Source organism: Aulonocara stuartgranti, assembly GCF_965226115.1.
Source record: "Aulonocara stuartgranti genome assembly, chromosome: 6".
NCBI classification, from domain to species: domain Eukaryota; kingdom Metazoa; phylum Chordata; class Actinopteri; order Cichliformes; family Cichlidae; genus Aulonocara; species Aulonocara stuartgranti.
In genome coordinates this window covers 10,930,285-10,954,444 of record NC_138944.1, presented here as the reverse complement: position 1 = coordinate 10,954,444, position 24,160 = coordinate 10,930,285, and the positions used below count along the sequence as shown (strand labels likewise).

Here is a 24,160-nt window from a genome sequence, read left to right as displayed (position 1 = left end):
CCGGCCACCTCTGCTGTAAGCCACTTCATCCCCTCCAGTGATGCGACCAATCACTGCAGTGTCATCCGTGAACTTTAGTATGGTGTTTTCCCTACTGGAGGCAACACAGTCGTGGGTATCTACTTAGATACTTAAATTCAGAGTCTATTCAAGTACACAGTTAACAGGAAGATGTTCAGCTCTTTTACTCAGACAGTGTAACACATGAAAACAAGAGTTAGTTTGACAGAAGAGTACAGCATCAGGATGAGGAAAATTCATTTTACTGGTGAAAAGTGAAGCAATGGCTCTTTTTTGGCAGATGAGCCGACAAGTTATGAGTGGTTATCAAAGTCTGAGCCAAGAGTGGAACGAATCAGCATCTACCCTTGTCTTCTCCATTTGCTATTATATATATTAAGAGCTGTGAGGCGGCACGGTGGTTAGCACTGTTGCCGCACAGCAAGAAGGTCCTGAGTTCAATTCCACCATTAGGCCGGGGTCTTTCTGTGTGGAGTTTGCATGTTCTCCCCGTGTTTGCGTGAGTTCCCTCCGGGTACTCCGGCTTCCTCCCACCGTCCAAAGACATGCAACTTGTGGAGATAGGTTAATTGGATAATCCAAATTGCCACTAGGTGTGAATGTGCGAGTGAATGTGAGTGTGAATGGTTGTCTGTCCCTGTGTGTTAGCCCTGCGACAGACTGGCGACCTGTCCAGGGTGTACCCTGCCTCTCGCCCTATGACAGCTGGGATAGGCTCCAGCGCCCCCCGCGACCCTGAAAAGGATAAGCGGAAGCGAATGGATGGATGGATGGAAGAGCTGTGAGGCATCGACATAGCAGTTTATTCAAGGTCAGTCTCACTTCTTATTTAAGGGCCCTGGAAGAGGGGTAATAACCACATAGAAAACTCTCCATTTCAAAATTCAAGCTGCAAAATACTCTCTGAAATGATAAAACTGGATATATTTTCAGGAAAAAGTGTTGAGAGGGTAAAACCTCTATGAGATAAAACTATTTTTCTGCAAAAGAAACACATTTATTTGGTGTTCATGGTTGGACTGTCACATTTCTTAAACCTTTACTGCATGACTCAGTTGAAACCTATCAAACTTAAGAAATGTTCTATGAGTTGGACGTATTCAAAAAGAAAACAGCACAACATTAATTTAGAAGAGATCACAGGTTTTCTGTATTAGATACACCCACATACAATATAATACAATACAGTTTTATTTATATAGCACGTTTAAAAATCCGGAGGCACACCAAAGTGCTTCACAGTAATAAGGAGAAACAACATAAGTCAATAACAGGGTACAGATCAGCACTAGCACAGACAGAATGGAGGCACTAATAGACCAAAAGAGTTAAATAAAACAGGTATCAAACCTCAATACAGAAGGAAGGTCAGGTCATGAATACAAAACATCTAGTAAGAAGATAAAAACAGCAGTAAGATTAATAATAAAATAATACATTTAATAAAATGTTTTTTATTGCACTTCTTTACATCCTCACACATCTATGCGTGGCATCTGTTTTTGAAAACTATTTGTAAGCTAAAGCTGTTTGGGTCCTTGACAAAAAGAGAAAACGATCAGATCATTTGTTTCCTATAAAACGAAAATGTCCTATCTTTAATTACACCTACATACTATATATCTGCATTTTGTATTACTGTAAAAAGTGAGAAAAGGAAGAGTGAGGTCCAATTGAGAGCAGGATAAAAAACAGAAAGGGATGCCAAGGAATACTACAACTCTGTAGTAGTTAACACATTTACAATAACAACAAGCCCAGGGCCTCAAAAAATAACAAAAACTAGCAGTCCAACTGCATGGGTGTAACATTATTAAGGCAAACACTACACAAGCAGCCAGTACAGCAATCAGTCTTTTTATTGGTTGTCTCTCACTGGTAAAAGTCTTTTACTGGGTCCAAGTCCTACACATCCAATTGTCTACCAACAATTCCAATCTCAGGTCTCTTTGGCATCAACCTGTACTGCCCATGTTGTTGCTCTGCTGTTACCTGCTCTCTGACCCCCCACAATCCTTTTGTGTAGTGAGCAGGTGTTCATAATTTCTTGGATTAGAAAAACATGGGTAGGAAGTAAAAACATTTCAAAATAAAAGCATGCAAACTTCTAAAAACATGCAACTACAAAACCAAGCTAATAAAATACATGATAAAACATTAACACTGCCATTATCCTATTATTGTAATAGAGCACCATGCCAGACTACAGGTTTATGTGCGGTTCCAAGAGTGTCTAAAAATAGAGTTGGCAGGGTCTTCAGCTGTAAGGTCCCTCGCCTGTGGAACCAACTCCCAGTTTGAATTTGACCCATAGACACCCTCCATACCTTGATTAGGCTTCAAACTTGCCTTTTTGGTAAAGCTTATAGTTTAGGTTGGACAATCAACCATCCCTTAGCTACCTTGCTGCTATAGGCTCAGACTGCTGCAGGACTTCACTGTGATCCACTTAGCACTTCTTTGCCTTTCACCTCTTTCCACTGCTCACATGCAGCATGTCATTAAATATTTTCCCCTCGCTCCCTTATTCTCTGTTTCACCTTGTCTCCCCAGGCTCTTTTTTTCTTTTTTTTGTGTCATCTTTGCTTTTTCCTCTCACCCCACATCCATTCTCAGCAGATGGCTCCCCCTCCCTCACCCTGGCTCTGCTGGAGCTTTCTTCAAAATTCTGTATAGTCCTTACAGTAAATGAGTGCCCTGAGTTGACTGTTATAATTTGACACTATAGAAATAAACCTGAATTGAACCTGAATTGAATTGTACTGGTGAGTAAGCCTGCAGTACCAACACTGTCAAACCACTTCATGCAATGACATTTCAGGATCTCAGTACTCAGGAGAATAGAAAAAATGGTGGATAAAGTAAATAAAGTTCACCTACACCAGCCAAACCTCTGTACAAACGATATAAATAAAGCCATTAAAACACAATTTTGAGCCCACAGTTTAAAACTGCTTTATGCAGCACACAACAATTACAAAAACACATTAATCTCTCTTTATCTCTGAAAGGCTTTAGCTTTGTTCAACATCTGTTGAGTCACAGGTTAACTGTAAAAATATCAGATCTTTTGTACAATAGCAGGAACAAGGATAACTCTATGGCAGTGGTTTCATTTTGCTATCATACTGTAACTGATTACAGCTACAGTATGACGTTTCCTTTAAAAACAAGGATAGCTCTCAGAAAGACCAAATCTGGCTGCGTAGCTATTAAACACAAGAAGAATGATGACAGTAATTACAGTGGGAAAACAGTTTGATCCACATGAGACCTAAATGCTTTGTGCTCAAGAGGCAGATAATTATTTTTCTGCAATATCTACACCCCTCCCATTATAGTACACACAAACATATGGTCTTTTATTCTGTACACATGTGAGCAGTGTTTTTTCCTCTTACTGCACTTTTGTGGGACTGTAACCCAGCTTGTGCCTGTTTTTGGACTCAAGTACTTTTCACAATAGATCTGTCACGGCTGATTGATTCCCGCGCCACGTAGCTCCTCAAGCTGTTTTTGTCCTGATCTCAAAATAACGTCTCATAACTTTGTGTACTGCATGTACACTACTTCTTGTCCAGTGTAAACTCGGAGACTTCAACAGCACAAAAAACAGATAAAAATTAGATTATAAAAACCAGTTTCGCAGATTCTAACACCCCCCACACACACACAACGCAGACACACAGCACAGATATAACGAAGACTGTGATTTCAAATCTAATACCAACCACAAAAGGTCAGTGAACCCAGAGGAAAACTGATTTTAGCCTTTGGATATTTATTCCTTCAGTATTAGATATAACTTTATTTCCTATTTTATTAAATAATTACTGCAGCCTTGTCTGAGATTCTTTCTGCTTTAAGGATTTTCATAAGATTTTTATTTTGAGGGTTAAAAAATGATACTGAACTAGAACGCAGACTAACTGTAGTTAAAAAAAAAAGGTAGATAACAGTTACTGCGCTTATTTGAATTATATCCTTTTTGAGTTGCAGCAATTTTATTAGTTCCAGAAATTGTTTTGTACCATCTACAATCCATTTGCTATCATGGGTTTGTGGTTTGGGAGTGAAATTCAGATTATTGCTGTAAGATTTTTTCACAGTCAGCTGAAATTACACACAGATGGTTTCAGCATCCTGTGGGGAAGCTTTGGGGAGGATGTATGGAAGAAGTTTGACCACAGTAATATGTTTTCAGTGACCCCAAAGATATAATGTGTTTTCAGACATCCTCCCTGTAGACTCGCAACATCACAAATGCCCATCTGGGATATTATTGGGTCCCACTAGTTAAAATATTATAGGAGTTCTTAAAACAGACATTTTAAGAACTGTGGGCCGATCCGAGAAAGCGTGAGTATTTGTTCTGTTTTTGTAATACATTTGGTCTCGCTTTATTTTTGCATCAATTAACGAGATTATGGTTGCAATTTAAACACCAATTAGAGACAAAAGCTTCTTTATCAGAATTTGAAAGCAAATTTTGGGCTTCAAAATCCAATTAACGAAATCAATTTTGTGATCAGTCCCTGTTTGCCCCTATTTCCTCTGTTTTTCTTATCTTTTCCCTTCACCTCCACCCAGTCATGACAGATGGGTGCCTCTCTCTGAGCCTGCTTCTGCAGAGTGTTGCTTCCTGTTAAAAGGGATTTTGTCCTTCCTTTGCCAGGTGCATGCTCTCAGGGAATTGTCTGATCATTGGGGAACATTCTCTACATTCTTCACCTTGGATTATAAAGCTCCCTGATGATGAGGGTTGTGAATCGGTGCTGCTTAGATAAAACTAATTCTATTCTATTCTACAAACTGTTTGCCAAATCCAGGCCTCAAGTGCCGGTGTCCTGCGGGTTGCAGATGTGTTGTTTATCAAGCACAGTTGATTTAAATGGCTAAATTACCTCCTCAACATGTCTCGAAGGTCTCCAGAGGCCTGGTAATGAACTAATCATTTGATTCAGGTGTGTTGACCCAGGGTGATATCTAAAACCTGCAGGACACCGGCCCTTGAGGCCTGGATTTGAACACCCCTGCTCTAAGTAGCTCTTCATTTGAGTGTGTTATGCTCCCTCCACTTCCTTTATACTTTGCAGGGTTTTCTCTTTCTGAGGCCGTATGTTGGAGAAGATGGTTAAACTGACTGGGGTTTACCTGTGTAAGGCTCACAACAGGTACAGCCTAGTAGTATATGCAAAAAAAGGGAAATAACTGTGTTATTCCCCAACAAACACATAAATAACAGTAAAACTGTGTTTTGCTTATAGATTTTGTTTGATCAGGTTCCAAGGCTGGTAGTAGCTGTGACAGCTTTTTACTAGTTGCTGCTGGTGCTACTGTTGAGAATGCAGCAGCAGCCCTGACAGCTGATATGTTGGTCATTTTCTACACTTATTTCTAGTTTCTTTTCCTCTTTTAGCTTTTCAGCTCCAACTTTTCACTTGTTTGTCCATCTTTATAGATCACTTTTTCCACACTAACCTGTTGATTGGGCAATCCAGTGTCAGCTATGAAAAAGGGCTGCTGGAAATGCTTGTAGGGCTGGTGTGCAACTGCCATTCAAGCCACCCAGTAGCCTGTATAATTATATTGACAAAGAAAAAAAAATCATATTGACCATCAGCCCACAAGTGTTTTGGCCCACTGGGCAAATGCCAAGGAATGAAACCACTGGGTTTTAGATTTTTTTTCTTGTTTTGCCGACACACTGCACTAATATGTCAGTTGTCCGTTCATGCATACCATGACTGATTCTTCATACCTCATGTTTATTATTTTGACATCGCAGTCTGTCTTGTCTCCCCTCTTTCTCAGTGGCTATGAGCTGGCTTGGGACAAATTCTGACATTCAGTTTTCAAGTAAAACTGCACAAGAAAAACAATTAAATTAAATAGACGGATTGAAATTGGATTTGTAAGCTAGCTCTAATGGCAGGGTCTCAGTGCATCCTTGTGTCTCTCACGGTGTTGACGTCACACCAGATTTTCTGCTTTAAACAAAAAGAAAAAACTGTGTTTTTTATTGGACATGTTGTAATCAGTAATTATACCTTTCCTACTAAGCGAGGTAAGAAAGTCAGTAGCCAATGTCAGATGGCTTGCACATGAACCAAAGGGTAAATTTTCCTATTATACTTGATGTAGTACAGTTTGCTTGCCAACAGTACACAATTAAATAATTCATGGTAAACTCTGCTCCAGAGTTGTGGACAAACCTTCAGTCACACACTCACTTCCTGAAGCTGATAATCCAAGTGGGACAAAATCCAGATTTTTTTCCTGGAAATGAAATGTTAGGTTGTTGTGAGCCTGTCCAACCCTGTAATTTCCCCTGTATCCCTTTTTTCTATAATCAGAATTGCACTTACAATATTCGATGCTGGAATGCAGCATTCTGCCTTTGGTGGTTTATGTTCTCTCTTATATGTAAATGCACACACAGGCACGGCAATATTTTCAGAGAGACTTCGAGATCAATTACACACATGAGCACACATTCCCAGACATGTATGACTAACTAATACATAATTCATCAACTCATTACCTTCTGCACAACAATACACAGATATATGAGTAACCATTTCACATTGCAGTAATCTCCATTGGAAACATGGTTAACAATAAGGCCGCTAATCTGCTATGTCACATATAATTAGCAATAACTGAGAGTGTTATTCCTGCATGTGTGCACATAGACCATTTCAGTAGCTTATTGTGTGCTTTTTTAAACTAAGGTTAGAACTTGGATATTGAACAGGAGCAGTTCTACAGAAAGTCACTGCAAAATATCAGCTAAATCCAAGTATTTCTTTTTAAATGTCACAAAACCGAGACAGGTGTATTACTTACCTTTCAGTCAGAGTTGCATCAATGACTCTGTTTGACACAACATACACTGAGACTCTTTTTGCTGACAGAATCAAATTTAATTGGATCCACAGAGGCATATGAAACACAATGATGTGGCTTTTATACAAAACCTCTTCCTTTTCTTAATGACAATGTTTGCTTTAGGGCTGTTTTGACAACTACAATACTTTAAGCAAAGAGACACAATCTGATACTTACAAACATGCTTTGTGAAAGAAAAGTCTTTTCTCATAATAATTCTTACTGCTTTCATTTTTGAGTCACCTGCACTGTAACCATTAGCACAACAATACACCCAATCACCCACCTGCTTTTGTCTATTTAGCTTTATTGATATGTATAGTTAACTCTTTAAAGAGTGTCTATTTTCTGTTCTGAATTTAAAGAGAAAAAAAAGGTCATTTAGGTATATATGCTGCTCAATAAAACAAAGGAACCTTCATCACAGTATAACACATAATCAGGTAAACTGTCAATTTGACCAGCTGACACACACAAACCGCTATGATCGCATTTCACCTGCTCTGGTGCAAATGAGAGTGACAAAACATCTGGAGATGCCAGAGTATCCAGAAGCTTTCACGCCTGTCACAGATAGATCAAGAAATTGGAGATCCATTGTTTGACCTGCCATCGCTGGTGTTCTCAGGTGAATTCCTACACAGCTGCACAATGCTGGGCTGTAAGCACAGGTCCTGCTAAAGACTGACTTCACGCCTTCCTCAGTCTCGTTCTAACATTTTAGTCAGAGACATGTACATGAGTAGCCTGCTGGAGGTAATTTTGTAGGGCTCCTATAGCTCTTTGCGTAATAGAAAACATGCTGGTTTTGCTGCTGGGTTGTTGCTCCTATATAGCCCCCTCCAGTTCTCCTTATGTAGCATCCTGCCTCCTGGTATGTCCTTCACTCTCTTATGACAGGATATGGATGTACCATCCTAGAGAAGCTGCTTTTTCAACCAGAATGGGCTGCAGTTACCATCTAATGCCAATGGTCCACGGACATCAGCTATTACTACTTCCTTTTTGAGAGGTGTCTTGGTGTTACCACTCCAGTGCAAGTGTTAGCACTGATGCACTGGAGAGAAATCAGCTGAAAATGATTCACAATGGTTTCTTCAATTCAAGTCAATTTTATTTACACCAAAACAGTCACTTCAAGGTGCTATTTCTTGTTTATATGGTTTCCTATATAGCTACATATAATATATAAACGTATTAATAAAAATATCTGTAATAAATGTCCACATTTATTCTAAAAAAAAACACAGTGTCAGGTTCTGCTTTCTTTGCACGAACTACAATGAAACAAGAATTAATTTTGGAAATACCTTTGCTACAATAGAGGTACTGATAGCTTTCAAATTCATGTGTACATCATGCCTGTTAGCAATAGTTCACACTTAGTGAACACACATTTTAGAGGAGTTTAATATTGTTTTTATTTAATAATTTTGGATAAATTAGGATGACCATCATTGCTACAGCCCTATAAAACGTATGCTTCCCAACTAGACAAATTGATATTGCACAAGTTTCACTGGTTTTGTATTATACTGTGAAGATTGTATCTTCTCTTAATTTTTTTAAGCAGTGTTTCATTGCTGGCTTCATTTATTTACGGTATCAAAAAAACCCAGCAACAAATAAATATGATGGGTGGGGCACAATTTTTGTTCTGCGTTACTAAGTTTGACATAGAAAGCATAACAACAATCTAACTTTCATTGTCAATGTGGTGCATTAACAAAAAATCTTAGTCATACATTGTGTTTTTAAATGCAAAACCTTTTTCTTTAAAAACCGTCCTGGAATATAAAACAATCTTTGGACATCTGTACAAGCTGTAGATTTTGTGCAAAAATTATATTTCTAAAAATTAAAGTACGCCTGAAAAATTGTGCAGCTGACGGTGACTGTAACCGTGTAAGCATGAATCTTACAATGAGGCAATGAAGGCAAATGAGGAATTTGAGTTAGGTGTCAGACAAATCCAAGAGGCTCTGGATAGAGCGTGTACATCTAATTATATATATACAGTTAAATATTCAATTAAAATTCAGTTCAACCAAATTACTCCTCTGTCCATATACATTCAATCAAAATTTGTTTAAAAATGGAGTAGATGAATAAAAATATGGATTTCGTGCTTTATGCAGTCAATAACAAACCTGTGATATATTATTATTTTCTTGTTTGGCTTTGGCTTGTTAAAACCAGAATAAGTTAAACTTTGTATCATGTTCCTTCTAAAGGTGAAAGAGTCCATATTCTGTGTGCCTGCCTCAGCATAGCAAACACTGACTCCTATCACAGCATGATAAGATAGAGAGGTCTCCAGTAAATTGCAATTCCTGACCACTCAGACATTAAGAGTCTCTCATGGTGCAATTCACATTCATTTCCATCGAACCAAAAGTTTAAATAAAATCATACTTTGACACCAAGAGGTTCTTCTGTACCACAGATTAGTGCACACTGCTGCAAACACACACGACACAAGCATGTCCCACAATGGTTACACCGGATAAGATGTGAGAAGGGTTGAAATAGCTGTCCTCCATATGTGCACAGGCAGACACACGTACGCACACTGAACGCCAGTAAAGTTTTGATTTATTTGATCATTCCTAATGTCTGAAGTCAATAAGTGTTTTTTCCTCCATCTCCCAGAAGCAATAAATACTCATATGCAGCTGGGCAGGACTCAGTGGCATTTCCTGCAATGTTCTGAATCAGTGAACATCATGATCCCTGTTTGTTACTTCCTCATCCTCTTCCTGCTCAAGCTATACAACTGCCACATGATAAGCACGGATCCAAAGCAAGAAGCGCAATCAGTGAGAGTTTTTGCGATGAGGTCCCAGGGAAGTCAGACATTAGTTTCCTCTCCTTCCAGAGTATATGAGCGGTACTTCACGCGCTCTTCCAGACACACATCCTCTGTGGCAGTGCTGCTGGTGGCGCCTCTGTGCGATTGCAAAGAGAAGTGCAGGGTGTGCCTGCTTTTGGCAGGTCTGCATTTCCCTGTCCCGTTGCTAAAGGAGACAACGAGTTTGCGGTTCTCCTCAGCTGCAGTGGAGCAAACCGGGCCGCTGTTGGCTTTGTTGAAGTGAGGCCAGTCAACATTTGGGTCGGTGTTGGGCACATTGCCAGTGGCGATACTGCCGCTTTTAACGTGTGGCGTTTGGCTGTGTGTGTGGCGGTACTCCTCATCAATGTCCTTACCCAGTTTCCACCTCTTCCACTTTTTCAGCATCTCCGACTGCACCTGAGAGAGGAAGTGATGGGAGAGACAGGAGAGATAGTGGTGATGAAGATTGAACAAGACACAGAGGACATCAATAGATGGATGTTCTTTGCCAAAAACTGCATTTAAAAGACTGCATATTAGCAGATGGATCCTGTCGTGTCTGCTGGTCTTTGCAGACAAAAGAAACAAAAGTGGAACTTGAAGATGTTTTTAGAGATACAAAAGAACAAATAAAGGAAGAGACAGAGACAATAAAAAATGTATCCTCACAAAGAAGATACATTTAAAATTAAAGTGGCTTTTGACAAATGAATCTGTCTCACCTCTTTATTGACAAAGCAGTACAGGATGGCAACCAGCAGGCCCTGAAATGGAAGAACATTTAATATGCTTATTGTACTTAAAATACATTTTTTCATTATTAGAAACAAATACCCAGAAAATCACTATTTTTGCCTCATTACTCTCATCTAGTTCCCACAATAAAAGAGTAAAAACACTTTTTTTCAACAAGAGGAAAACAAACAAACAAAAAAAAGAGTCATTTTATTGCACTGGACAGCTAAAACACTTGATCACTGAACTGCCAAAGGCAGAGGCATAGTATGAATGATGGAGAATATAATTAATGCAGCCCAATCTCATTCCTAGGGTGTCAAAATCTCTATTACTATTTTGTCAGAGCCGCTGGGATCTCACAGGTGCACCGAAACCTGTCTTATAGAAATAGAGAGACGCTCTCTCACTCCCAGCTTGTCACATATGGATGCTTGCAAACAAGCACGTGAAGCCACATTTAAATGCACCGCCATTTTTTAATGTGTAGAGTTATTGTTATGAGGGGGCGCATTGTACCACAAAGTAATTTTTCACTAAAACTAATCAGGTAAGTTTATGGTGCAAAGACCTAAATTACAAGCAACAGCACAAGAGCATTCAAAATTAATGTGCCTTCTTGTGACTTACTCCACCTTTCATCTCCACCGTAATAAATGCACTTCCTAGTCTTTCCAAAAAAAGAATTTTATCTCTCAGCCATGAATGCTGCCACATCTGGTTCATCAAGTCACGGTGCCAGGACAGCTTGTTCACATTTCCTGCAACACCAGCAGTATCTGACAGAAGGGTAGGATTTGTGTGCTGCCTGAGTAAGAAATAGTCTAAAAAAATAAAATTTGAGGATTAAGAAGGAGTTTGCTGGGCAAAAGAAATGTCGAACCCAAGCTCTTCACCTATGTTTGCCTTTATATGCAAATGTACAACATATAAAAGTGCCAATTTCTTTGTTCTCTGTGACATCTTTGAGTTATACAGATAATTTATTACTTTAGCGTGCAGTTTATGTCTTCCTGGGTATTAATCCTCTGAGGTCCCTCTGTTATATTTATGGGCACATGTGGAACAAGTGAAAGTTGAACTTATACCTGGAAGGAGTTGAACAGGAGATCACAGAAGAGGCGAACGAGGCGCAGAACAGAGCCTTTAGGAACAGATTCATCAATGACAAAGGTGAAGAGGATGGCATGAATCCCAAGCAAGGGAATGAGAGTCAGGGTAGATTTTGCCAGTCTGGAAGAACGGAGAAAGGGGAAGCAAATGGTATTAGAGATTACAAGAAAACTCTGAAAACAGGGGACTATATATAAAAATGGCTATAATACCAAAAAAGTTAATTCCCAAGCGAAAAAGCTACTAAGACTAAGTAAATGCTTCCTGTCTGCATTTTCTTTAAAAAAACAAAAAAGAAAAGAAATAAAGGAACACATTTCTCACCTGAACTTGTAGTCAGTGTATCTCATCTGGTGAGCTCTAAGTTTAGACATTAAGATTTTAATAATACGGATAAATATGAAGAAGTTAATCTGAAAGAAAGAGGATAAAGAAAGTCACTTTGAAGCAAACACAATGCAATATTTTAGCATATGGTGCTAGAGAGAAGATTACTGCCGCTTTGGAACGCGTTAGTAGTTAACACAAAGTCTGACTTTAAACGAAGTCCTCACAGTGGGACTGGGCAGACGGATTAACGTCCCCACAACACGAGCAATTCAAGTGCTTGCGCACAGAACAAGCATGTGCACGTGCGCACACACTGTGATCTAGTGCAGGACACTTACTGATGGCAGGTCATTTATTATCACAGCACTCAAGATTTTGGCGCTCCAAGTTTGGTAAAGTGCGTGTGCTGTCTCAACACAAGTATTTGTGTAAATATGTATAGTGGAGTGTACACAAACGCAGTTTATTTAGGTGTGAATCAGGTTGTTTGCGCAATAGTAGAACTGCAGAACAGCTCTGGGGTTGTTGCACAATGATGAAAGACTTTACAACAACTTTACATTTTTACCAACTTTTTCTGCAACTGCATTAAAAAGTAATGCTCCCACACAGTGCAGCACTGCGCATGTTTAAGTGCACTGGTCATAAGTGTGTCCATCCATAATGCTATTTGGGAACAAGAATCAGGAAACACACAAAAGGAACGCGTCAGCTGGTTTTGGTATGTGATGTTGTTAAGAGGGAGTGTAAACACAATGATGTTGTCCTATATGAAATTTTAAATACTGATATTTTGTGAATATTGCACATGTGGTTGTATAAAGTTATATTTTGTCATCAGACTGAGCAAAGTGAAATAGCACAGCACTGAATGTAGGAACTGATAAAATATCAACTGCAGAAAATAAAAGTCACTATTTTTACACGACTTACATTTTTCCTGCAGTCCTATTTTCAACAGCTGCCTCATCTACACACATTCAAATACAAGCAGGCAGACAAAAGCATTTGGTATCTTTATGAGCACTCCTAAGCATCTGCCAAGACATAGATTGTTTTGAATTGTCTTTAAAACATTATCCAAATGTAAACTGACAAAGTTAAACACAAAGGTGAGAGAGAGAGAAAGAGATACAGAGAGTCTTACCAGATAAGCAAAAAGTATAGGAGATCGGATAATCCACCAATATCCCATGTTAATATTCCTCTCCCAGCACCTAGATACAGAAACAAACTTATGGGCATAACACATTTTATCAACATTTCCTCTGCAATATAAATTCTTTAAAGGAAACCAGGAGAAAAAAGACCCGCACTGATCTGTCTCCTCAGGGGTCACGGATAAAAGCGGCAATAATTAAACTGTCTTCCATTTGATGTGAGAATTCCATGAATTGATTAAACTTACTCTTCATTCTCATACAGGTATTTCACTGTGATCCATGGCAACACAAATATGAGCGGAGCACCTGAGAATGACAGAAAGCAAAGAATAAGGATCCCAAATCATTTCCTCCAAAGCACACGCAGTAGTCCTAGCTAATATTTATACTTTAGTCCAGTAATCAGTATCAAGTTATATTATTATATCACTGCCCATGATACAACATTTTTTATATTTTTTTCTGTCCTTGTGAATTTAATATCTCATTACCATTTCAAATATTTCTGCTCTCGTCTTATCCTAAGCAGACTTTAAAGGTCTCTAAATATTAAAATCATCTCTGTCATGTCTGCCTTTATCTAAGCTTCAATGAGCTCAATCCCTATGTGTTTATGAATGTGGTCTCAGAATTGTATCAGGCCTGTCAGGCTATAACACATCAAGGTGAGCTGGACAGTTGTTATTTTAGACATGGATGAGTAGTTTTCTTCAGTGAGTATTTTTAAAAGCTATACAAGAACTTAACTATGGACAGCTGTATAATTAAGTTCTTATTACAGAACAGGAGGCTGAAAATCATACATTCAATATTCATTTGAAAATGTAAAAATGGTGGAATCTAGGAAGTCTGAACTGGAGAAGCACATCTGCTCTTGAATGCTTGTTGTTACGGAATCTGAGGACTTGTTAAGTAGTAGTAGCAGCTGGACTCATTACATTTTTGTGTGTTTCAAAACAATACTTGACAGAGTTCCACGCCGTTAGGTGTTTACAGTGATATGAAAAAACAAAAACAAAACATATTTTCTTTCAGTGTCTCGTGGGTATGAATTAGATATCTCACAGTCTTAAAGACTACTGGGTGTTATACATCAAGGTCAATTTGCAGGTCTTGCAGAGTGCTACTGTCTAAGGAAATGTAAAAACAAAACCTGTATAAATCTTTCTTTGTCTCCAGAGAGAGACACACTAATGCAGGCTTTAGGTTTTAAAAAAGAATGAAGAATACATTATTTGGTTAGTCAGAGAAGTTTGAATTCAGGGCTTTTTTGAAAACCTTCTATTTTCAGTCACAGCTTAGTTCTAAGGTCTAAAAAACATTTGTAACCGTCAGTGGTATCTCTCAGCCTCCTAGCAGAAACACCTGAGGTGTCAATTTGAAAATCCTATGTCACCTTGTTTTCAAGTTATTGCATTCACAAGATTTTTAGAAAACACTTTGAAGTCGAGGTCACTGAGATTCAAAGCCGCCTAAGACTCTTCGAAGGCGCACCTATTGTATCAATTTGAAAACTCTATAGTGCCTTGTTCTCAGGTTATTGCATTCACAGGATTTTCAGAATATCTGGCTTCTGAACTTTGACCTTTAGGTTAAGGTCACTGAGATTCAAACTTATCCGCCCGCTTGGTGGGGCGACGTGAACTCCCCATCAGCCTTTAACAGTTACGGTCTGGGGTAAAATACACCCTTCTGATAAGTTAGCTCTGCTGTGTGCTACACAATATTTATATATACAAGAACGTTGTTACACCTAGCAGCTGGGAGACAGACAGACAAAACATATTGGTAGCAAGAGAAAACCTCTAAGGATACATTCCCACTTCAAACATGAAAAGAAGGTAAGGTGTAGTGTTTTCAGTAGTCTCGAGTGTTTATGGGATACAATAGCTAGAGACCGCAGATTTTCTTGTACCTCCTCCTTGCTCTCAGAGCTATTAACATAACTGTTGGCTGACTTGTTGTTGCTAATGTCTGTCGTCTGACTAAATCACCCATCAAAAGACTGGCTGAAAGTCAGAGCGCTGTTCACTGTTGGACCTTTTGCATTACGTTGATAAGCACAAAGCCAAGTGTTCAGCTGCTGTTTAGCAGATTATGCTCTTACCCCAACCAATGGCCAGGTAAATGTAGAAGTACTTCCTCTCGCTGAATACAGTGATGACTAAGAGGCTATGAAGATAGATGCCTTCCACCAGAAGCCAATAGTTGTTGGCCATTACACTGTACTGCATCATCACCATGGCACCACGACACCACATCACAGCCTGACACGAGACAGATACCATGGGAACACAAACAATAAGCCAAGTTGTCCGTGCTTGCACAAATGTAGCAAATGCAGCTTTTAAACAAAGCTTCACAGGGTAAAAGCTGACAAATGTTTCAGTTCAGATGAATTAGTTTAACATTGTTCCAGTTCAGGGACAACAGCTACAGTACAGCACAGTGGGAGTTTTATTGTGGAATACACGGGTAGTTCCCCCTTTGCTAGACACCACAAAAATGAAAGTAAAAAAAAATGTAATATTTTTAAGTGATTTTTACTTCTTAATGATTGAGCTAAATGTGGATTATCTGACATCTTCCTCGACAAATGTGGAGTGTTTCATGTAAAAAGAAGCAAGGGGAACTTGAATATATCCATAGCTGAGTTTGCACTGTCCACTCTATACATTGAGTCACTATCTTTTTGTACTAATGTTAAATTTCTTAACTGTAGTTTTTATTCCACTTATAACGTAGTAGAAAATCATCCCAAACTGTAGTGTGTAAAAGGTATATGCTACTTTGCTCTTCAGCTGTAAAGTTAATGTTATTTTATTACCCATTAAGAGTGGCTACAGAACATCCAAACAGTGGTTCATTTAATTTATTGCCAGTGATGCAAATAAAGCTAATTCATGTTACATATATTTTACTTCTATGTTGTAGAGAGATGTATAAAATGAAATGTAAAGTATTTATCCAGAAATACAAGCAATGTTGATCTGCCCATAGCCTCTAATATGGTGCAAGTATTCTGCTGTGTGTTTTAGCAACAGAGATAATTAGATGGGCAATAGCAGTATACATTTGAGTGGTATCAGATATCAACAGGTGTCTGCCCTCGCTCATCTTCTGTGTAATAAATCCTAGATAGTGATCAGTCCTTTATGTTTCTTGATATTCTCTTGCAACCGCATTTCAGAACTTTAAATTAAATTCTTATGGACCTTTATGAACTCATGACAGGTTAGAATAGCATGTGAATTTCAAACATATATAAACTATATACTATATGGACAAAAGTACTGGGCCACCCACACATTACACCTACTGGAACTGCTCGGCTATGGAAACACATGATGTTAATGCCAGAGGATGTTTGGAACTCTGCAGTTACTGAGTCAGCACTGCGTTGGCGACTTTTACGCACTATACGCCTCAGCACTTGGCGACCCCGCTGTTCAACTTTACGTGGTGTGTCACTTTGTGGCTGACATGCTGTAGTTTCTTTTCCCTTCTTTTGCAGTAACACTACTTATAAAGGTTGTTGGAAGAAAGTCTATAATCTATACATCCTATAAAGTGCCATGTTAGGGCTGGTGTGCTCTTTAGAAGAACAGGTCGCATGGTCAGGTGTTTGATTTTATGCACCTTTTGCAATGCGACTGAAAACACCTCATTTTGAATATTAAGAGGTGTGACCCATTACTTTTGTCAACATGGGGTATATTCGTTTACTGAAGCTTTATTTACAGGAAATGACATGAAAAACAACACCAACAACATCAATAATGTTTTGTAGAATATGTCTTTCTTATCACAGATTTGTTGGTCTAGACATACCCAATCAATATCTAGTCAGCAGTTTATTGAAATATATGTGTGGTGGTTGTTAAAACCTACATGGAATTTATGTTCAGGACGAGCTGTGCAAGTCACACTGTTGAATATAAAAATTATATCGTGGTAGAATATTCTCTGTATGTGTTTGTGGCACATACTGCACTACATTACATTTGCGATCGACCTTTAATAGCAACATCCAGTGAACACTGATGTTTAAAGTGAGGGATTAAAAGTAAGTTATCTATATGTTTGTCTCCTCCAATCACTAATCACCTTAATATTATTATTTAACAGCCTCTACACTCTATATCTACTGTAATATGGTGGCTATGGCTAAGGTTTTACAACTGCAGGTGAGCTGGATGTGTGTTTGTTCGCTGACCGGTATGTTGACCCAGCTTCGTGCCTGTGAGTCACTGTTGCTTCTGGGATCCAGTGTGAGGGTCAGTAAAGCATCTTTAACCAGAATGGACACAGCTCTCAGGATGAATGAGGCAAACAGGTTCATGTGGATGTTGTTTCTCATACAGTGGAGCTTCCTAAGAGGTAAGAAGTGAGAGTAAGAAGGTAGAAGATGTAAACAAGATCCCGTAATTCAAACCAGGTCTGCTCTTTAACCCCCTTAACACGTCCTCTTTACATGATGTACCTGAAGAAGATGAGAATTCCCAGTGCCAGCAGCAAAGCCCCCAGTGAGAGAGAGTAACCCACTGTGTACATGATCCGCAACTGAGTGAGGATGCGGCCATACTGCTGCTGAAAGAGATAAAGTCATTTACAGACATGGACTACATTCAAACATAGATACAAACACACAATTTATATTCAGCTTTATTTAAACAATACAAAAAGATCCTAATAATTTACTGAACAGATGGAGGATTTTCACATGCGGCAGTAAGTTCAGATCATAATGAGTTAATGTTTTAAGTACCAGTACCGTGTAACAATCTGCCACTGCAGGCAGCTTCAAAAATGGCCACTAATTAACAAGAAAGCCACACACAAAAACAAAGTACTGCACTGTGTACACACACCTCACCAGGGTCGTCCTCACATTCACTGGTATTCTTCTGTGCCCATTTGCCATCTTCACTGCAGAATCTGTAAACCAGACCATCCTGAACTATACACACAAAGAAACAACGATTGTAAGATTTTATTTTAGAGTGGCATATGCAAATAGTGCTGTCGCCTAAACACAGTGACACTTTTGGATTTAAATGGTAAATGGCCTGCATTTGTATAGCGCTTTACTAGTTCCTAAGGACCCCAAAGCACTTTACACATTCAGTCATCCACACACAGGTGATGGCAAGCTACATTGTAGCCACAGCCACCCTGGGGCGCACTGACAGAGGCGAGGCTGCCGGACACTGGCGCCACCGGGCCCTCTGACCACCACCAGTAGGCAACAGGTGAAGTGTCTTGCCCAAGGACACAATGACCGAGACTGTCCAAGCCGGGGCTCGAACCAGCAACCTTCCGATTACAAGGCGAACTCCCAAATCTTGAGCCACGTTCGCCCCATTAAATTAAATTAAAGCTTTATTTCAGTTTTACTTTAATTTTAGAGTTTTACCAATTCACAACACTGACTATTTTATATTGTGAGGCAACTCTTAGCAGATTCGCTTATGGTATCAATTTCAAAATCCTACGTTACCCCATGAAGCTTTTCCAGCTGAGGGTAAAAAGATCAATTTCATCCCAAGGTTTAACTGATAGCTACGATAAACATAGCCATTATTTCAGAAATGCAGATGACTGTGTCTTTCTTTTTTATTTATTATGATATTTGATTGACACTTTTTACCACTCAGCTGTAAAAAGCTGATGGGGTATTGTCATCACCCTGCTGGGCAAGCGGATGGGGAGTTTGTGAATGTGATAAATCAAGAAGGACCAATTCATTACATAGGTGCAGCTACTAACAATCTCGGCTGTGTTCAAAGCTCAGTAACCTTGACCTCAAGGTATAGGGCAGAGGTCATTTTTTGGGGGGACTGTGCTCACACAGCCACACAACCTCCACTTCAGATACACTGACTAGTATTTAAAAAATGTATTGAAAAGCATGTTATTACCTTTCAGATATGCAAATTATGTTTTCCATGGGGTTTTATCTCAGAGTATTCCCTGAACATATATGTACGGCCCTCTTAAAAATTAGAAGGAATTCATTAAGCATTGTGGTGGGATAGTGGTGTAGTGGTTTGCATTGCTTCGTCATAGCATGAAGCTTCCAGGTTTGAATCCACTGCTTATTTTAGGACTTGGCAGAGAAGGAAAATGTGCAGTTTTTAACCAAATCTAAACATAAACAGACATCATTTTCTATGAGTCTTTTCAACAAGTCGAAAAGATGAATTTTCACATTTTTAACATACTCTCACTTTGTAGCTTTCTTGCAGCAGAATAATATATTTTCAAACAAAAGTTAGTGAAACACAGGTTGGGTTTAAAGTAGTGCTGCACATCAGATGTTTACACACACCCCTGCAAGGCTACGAGTCCTCCGGAGATAGCAAAGATAAACCCCCCTTCACACCTATTCAGAGGCCCAAAACAACCTGGAGGAAGCCTGTGCATGGAAACAAAGATAGTAGACAGACAGCTGCAGTCAAAATCCAGGCTTTTCATGCTATGAACCAAAACTGTTAAGTGTTTGAAGCAAAAGCCCGCACACCACAGGTAAATGACTGAGAAAGCTCCACAGGACAGGTGTGCTGCCACCGGTGACACAGTGTGAAGTCTTTACACCACTCATAGGTTGAGAGTAAAGTCAGGGCTGAGTAATATTTGGCCTTCACACTCATTTAAGCACTCCCTGAAACCTCAGTGCACCTCAGTACATTGTATTCAGTACATCATTCTGCCAACCGATTACCTGCTGTACATGAAGACCAGAAACCAATCTGTCAAGTGTTTGTATACATTATATGTTTTGTTAGAAAACTGGTCGTGTTACCCTGAAATGCATGAGTAATTTTTGAAACATGTTTTCTTACAGTGGGTCATTCACACATGTAACGCAGATTGACCGCTTAATTATTAAAAACCTTGAAAACCTAGAAATATAATAGAAAATGCAGCACTAAACCCTGACACACAGATGCAGCGTCAGGCTGCTGTGGTCATAAGCTTTTATTAACTCCCTTTTTTTTCCCACTGTTTCACTGTTTGTACTTATTCACATTAATAGTTAAAAAAAGCAACACAGTGAGCACATGGATGTCTTTGTTTTGGTGAGCAAGCTATCAAACACAATAATTACATATTATCACCTTATATCCTTGTTAAGTAAACCTTTCAATTAGCAGTCAAACTGTGCAGTGAGTTAGGTATAAGCATTTTATCCATGTAAATGAGAAAAAAAAACAGGTTAAAATTATGGCATATAATGAAATGCTACAGATAAGAGTGATAAGACTAGATTTAAATCGTACATTTGCAAACTGTAGCAACAGTACATTGTGACGCAGCAGTTGCTCTTTTGTTATTTTTTGTCTACCTCACACATATATTCACACTGACCTTTATGGTACCATGGCAGGAACCATGGGCAGGAGACATTTACAGTGGTTCCTGGAAGTCCATCGGGCCAGCACGCATACAAATCAAAGGTTCTGTTACACACCAGCCCTACAAGGGAAAGCAAATCTTTAGTCTGTGCTGGTGCAGATGCATTTTATGGACTTGCGTGCTGGGAGGAAAACAAATCACCTGTTGAAGGGGGCGTGGCACCGAGGTGGTCAAGGCACTGGTTCTTGTAGCTGCTCCACTGCTCCTTCACAAGCTCAAGAGAGTTAGCAGAGGAGACCTGAAGGGAGAGAGGAAATTTCTTTTGATGACTCTCAGAAGTAGACGGTGTGAATCAAGAAAAAGGAAACATATTTGAAAATTGGCATGTGAAAGTGAATAATGCTGGGAGTCATACCTTTTTGCAGCTGCAGAGCATGAGCAAGGCCAAGAGGAGACACACCTGGGACATCCCACTGATGCTGGGAGGATGGGGGTGGGGACCAAAACACAGAAGAGGCCCAACTCATGAGGCAGTCTCAGCCCTGTTTCACCACTTGGCCTGCAAACAACACGGAGAAGCTTGTTATAGGCGTGTGTTTGTGTAGATAACTTGAAATAACGAAGGGACTGTGAAACAGGTAACAGAAAAAACAGGCAATAATCAGTGACGCGCTTCTCCGTCACAATCACAACATAAATAATTTATATGCACCTGCGAGATACCTGGTTAAAAACAAACACCTAAAAGTCTTTGTTTTATTTTATTTTTTACACATCCTTTGCCATTAATGTGCTTTATTGACCTCAATATTAGGATATAAAATCTGTAACACAATCAGTAAGATGGGCTAATGAGTTGCTGACTATCACTTTGTTAGCACAATAATAATATTAATAATAAGAGGAAGAAGAAGAAGATTTGTTATTAATAAAGCAGTTTTCTGAATCTGATTCTGATTCACACTCCTGGTACGTTTGTGTATTTGTTCATGCCAACCCTCACATCTAGAATTCCACACTACAACTATATATACTTCTGAATGAAACCCATCCTTTGTCTATGTCTTAAATTCGACGAGCAGTGGCTTTCCTGTGGCATCAGTTGACGAGCTTCACCAACGCAGTTGGAGAACAAAACGAAATCTGAAACGTTTCTGCAAAAAACACCTTGAGCATGGAAACATTTTTAGCTAAAACGTTTCAAATTCCATTCTATTCCAGTCTCTTTGCTTCTGCTGAAGTGCTTCGTCGGGCTGTGGGTGTGTGTTTCTGTGTGTGGTTACCCCATGGCGCTAAAATGCTGTGACAGTGATCTAAAGTGAACTAAACTCGGCATAAATAGCCTTTCATTATCAGCGCACAAAGATTATCACCTTCATTTTAAGAGCTAAGAGCTGAGGAAAAAACAACAATACAGCAAAATACTGCTGTGCTTTGTTGCTGCAACAGATCTTTTATCTTCTGGCGCTGGAACAATATTTTTCCTTAGAACCACATGCAGTTTTTATTGACTGAGCAACAAAGTCAAGCAGACAGACAGAAGAAGGGCAGACAGTTCATAAGCTCTTATACAGGACACAATCTGAGAGATTAGACTATACTACTGCTTACGGTGAAATATCGGAATGAATCTATGAATATTAAAAATATGAGTGAGCCACTGATTTGCACTGTCACCTCACAACATGAAGGATCAGGGTTTTAACTTCCTTGTTAGAGGAGGCCTCTCTGGGTTGAAAGAAAAAAAATGGAACAGCAGCCAAGTGCCTGAGATGACCATACTGTGGATATTTACTCTAACAAACTCGGTAAAGGGCCAAGAGTATATAAAACAAGTGAAACAAAGTGTTAAGAACCAGCAATAATTGGATCCTGTGTTCAAAGCCTGATATATCTTCCTTCCATGTGCTTCACAACACAGCTGTTGTCCAAAAAGTGTACATTACCTTGAACGACACAATTGCATAAGTTTGCATTTCACTTGGAATTATCATGCGACTCATTTGAATTCACCTAATTTAAACATGTTCCTTAAATACTCCATAGAGATCTAATATCAATAACAGTGTTTTTAAGTTCTTGTTTTATTTTTTAAAGTTTGGTGGGATTATTACTAAAGATGGGTTTCAAAATAAGAAAATATTGACACAAGCTACAACATTACTGGATTTATCGATTTAATGTTCACTTGTTTTCCACTACTGAGTGAAACTAGAAAATTTTGTTAATGTTTCCAGTTCTCTAATCACATAGTATTAAATCTGAAATGCAGTTTTATGACACTTTTGGGAACCTTGGGCACAAAGCAGTAACTAAACCTTCTGTTGCAAATGCACAATGAGTCGTTCATATGCACAGTTAGATTCAATTTTTAAAGTACTCAGCACAAATTGCAAACATTGTTTTACCTTTACAGCAAATGATTTTTTTAGACTTTTCTTGCTCACACAGAATGTTTATGCTCTACAGACCTCTGAGAGCCACAACGAGTGGTCTGTTTGGATCACTCTTAATTGTAGGAGAAGCTTATTTTCAGATTCTTGGCTGAATGGAGGATATTGTGCCCAGTATTTGCTGGCAATCGCTCTATTCTGTTTTCCCTGCTTAAGTTGGTGTGTGTCAAGTGTGCATATAAGCGTATGTCTGTGCATGCAAACCCCACTGGGCTACTTGCATCTGTGTATCTCTTTTTAGATATTAGCAGTGAGGAGAGGACAATGCAAATTACAAGACTGCTTCAAACTGATAGCCTTGTCGACCACACAGGGAGATTTTACATTACACATACATAAAACACATGTGCATAAAACACTTGCACATGCATACGCCTACACAAACACATTAACATGCTGTGGACTGCTGATATTTGAATGTATTTCAGCATTTATAAAACATAGTTTCAGGCAGCACTGTAGGTATACCCTAATTTCCAACCCTGCAAACACTTTACCTGCCTTTCACTGGGTGTAGATAGAATATTTAGTGGCAGTTAAATTTAATGTTGGTATCCACAGGCTACAGGATGTATTTAAAGCAGTGAGCACCACACTGTGTAATGCTGTCTAATGCTGCTTTTACTTGATTTCCTTTTATTTATATGATACATTTACTCGAAAAAACAAAACAAAAAACTTTCTATGTACTTCTATTGTATGTGAACCAATGCTTGCATTCTTTTAAGTATCCAGCTTGGGCCCATTTTACACGGTAGTTAAATGGAAAGGGCTCAGCGCTCTTGTCCAATGATGATATGATGAATACAGGAGTCTGTGTGTGTTATTAAGCAGAGAGAAAAAGCCAGAGATGGAAAGTGAAAAAGATATTTGCCCAGCTTCTAATCTGTATTACAAAAGCCTGTATGACTCAACATTTCCCATTAAATTATTCCTGAAAAATATCCTTTTCATATGAATGCGCATGTAAATCAAAACAAATGACAGACCACAAACAATGTGAATGTGCATGTGTATGGTGAGTACTACTGTTACTCCCTAGGGTTATATACTTGAAGAAACTGAGCGTCAGCCTTCACCTGCATTATGCATTTGTCTTTATCGCTCTTACACACTCTCTGCCTCTGCTTTCTAGGGAAGAAAGAGGTGTAAGTGTAACATCTCTCTAATGACTGTGTTGTTAGCTCATAACAGAAATTATTGACAGTTGACTACAGGAACCTCCCATGTACTTCGTATGGACTTATGCCTTGCAGCAATTC

The 24,160-nt window shown here is 39.0% G+C and overlaps 1 protein-coding gene across 7 annotated transcripts in view; it reads right to left on the bottom strand.

Moving 5' to 3' along the window:
- Window positions 1-6,931: 6,931 nt before the first annotated feature.
- Window positions 6,932-24,160, bottom strand: part of gcgrb (glucagon receptor b) — a 62,024-nt gene continuing 44,795 nt past the window's right edge. For 5 of the 7 annotated variants that reach the window (XM_082536556.1, XM_082536557.1, XM_082536558.1 and 2 more), the window contains 13 exons: window positions 20,861-21,004; window positions 20,647-20,743; window positions 20,458-20,565; window positions 17,958-18,046; window positions 17,570-17,676; window positions 17,303-17,459; window positions 15,194-15,353; window positions 13,332-13,392; window positions 13,071-13,140; window positions 11,918-12,006; window positions 11,569-11,713; window positions 10,468-10,509; window positions 6,932-10,162 (listed from right to left, as the gene is read on the bottom strand). In XM_082536556.1, the coding sequence (XP_082392682.1) occupies window positions 9,764-10,162; window positions 10,468-10,509; window positions 11,569-11,713; window positions 11,918-12,006; window positions 13,071-13,140; window positions 13,332-13,392; window positions 15,194-15,353; window positions 17,303-17,459; window positions 17,570-17,676; window positions 17,958-18,046; window positions 20,458-20,565; window positions 20,647-20,743; window positions 20,861-20,914 (1,578 nt within the window). In that variant the 5' untranslated portion in view covers window positions 20,915-21,004 and the 3' untranslated portion in view covers window positions 6,932-9,763. Of the gene's footprint in view, window positions 10,163-10,467; window positions 10,510-11,568; window positions 11,714-11,917; window positions 12,007-13,070; window positions 13,141-13,331; window positions 13,393-15,193; window positions 15,354-17,302; window positions 17,460-17,569; window positions 17,677-17,957; window positions 18,047-20,457; window positions 20,566-20,646; window positions 20,744-20,860; window positions 21,005-24,160 lie in introns of those variants that run through there. The other 2 variants (XM_082536561.1, XM_082536562.1) reach the window with 2 other exon arrangements.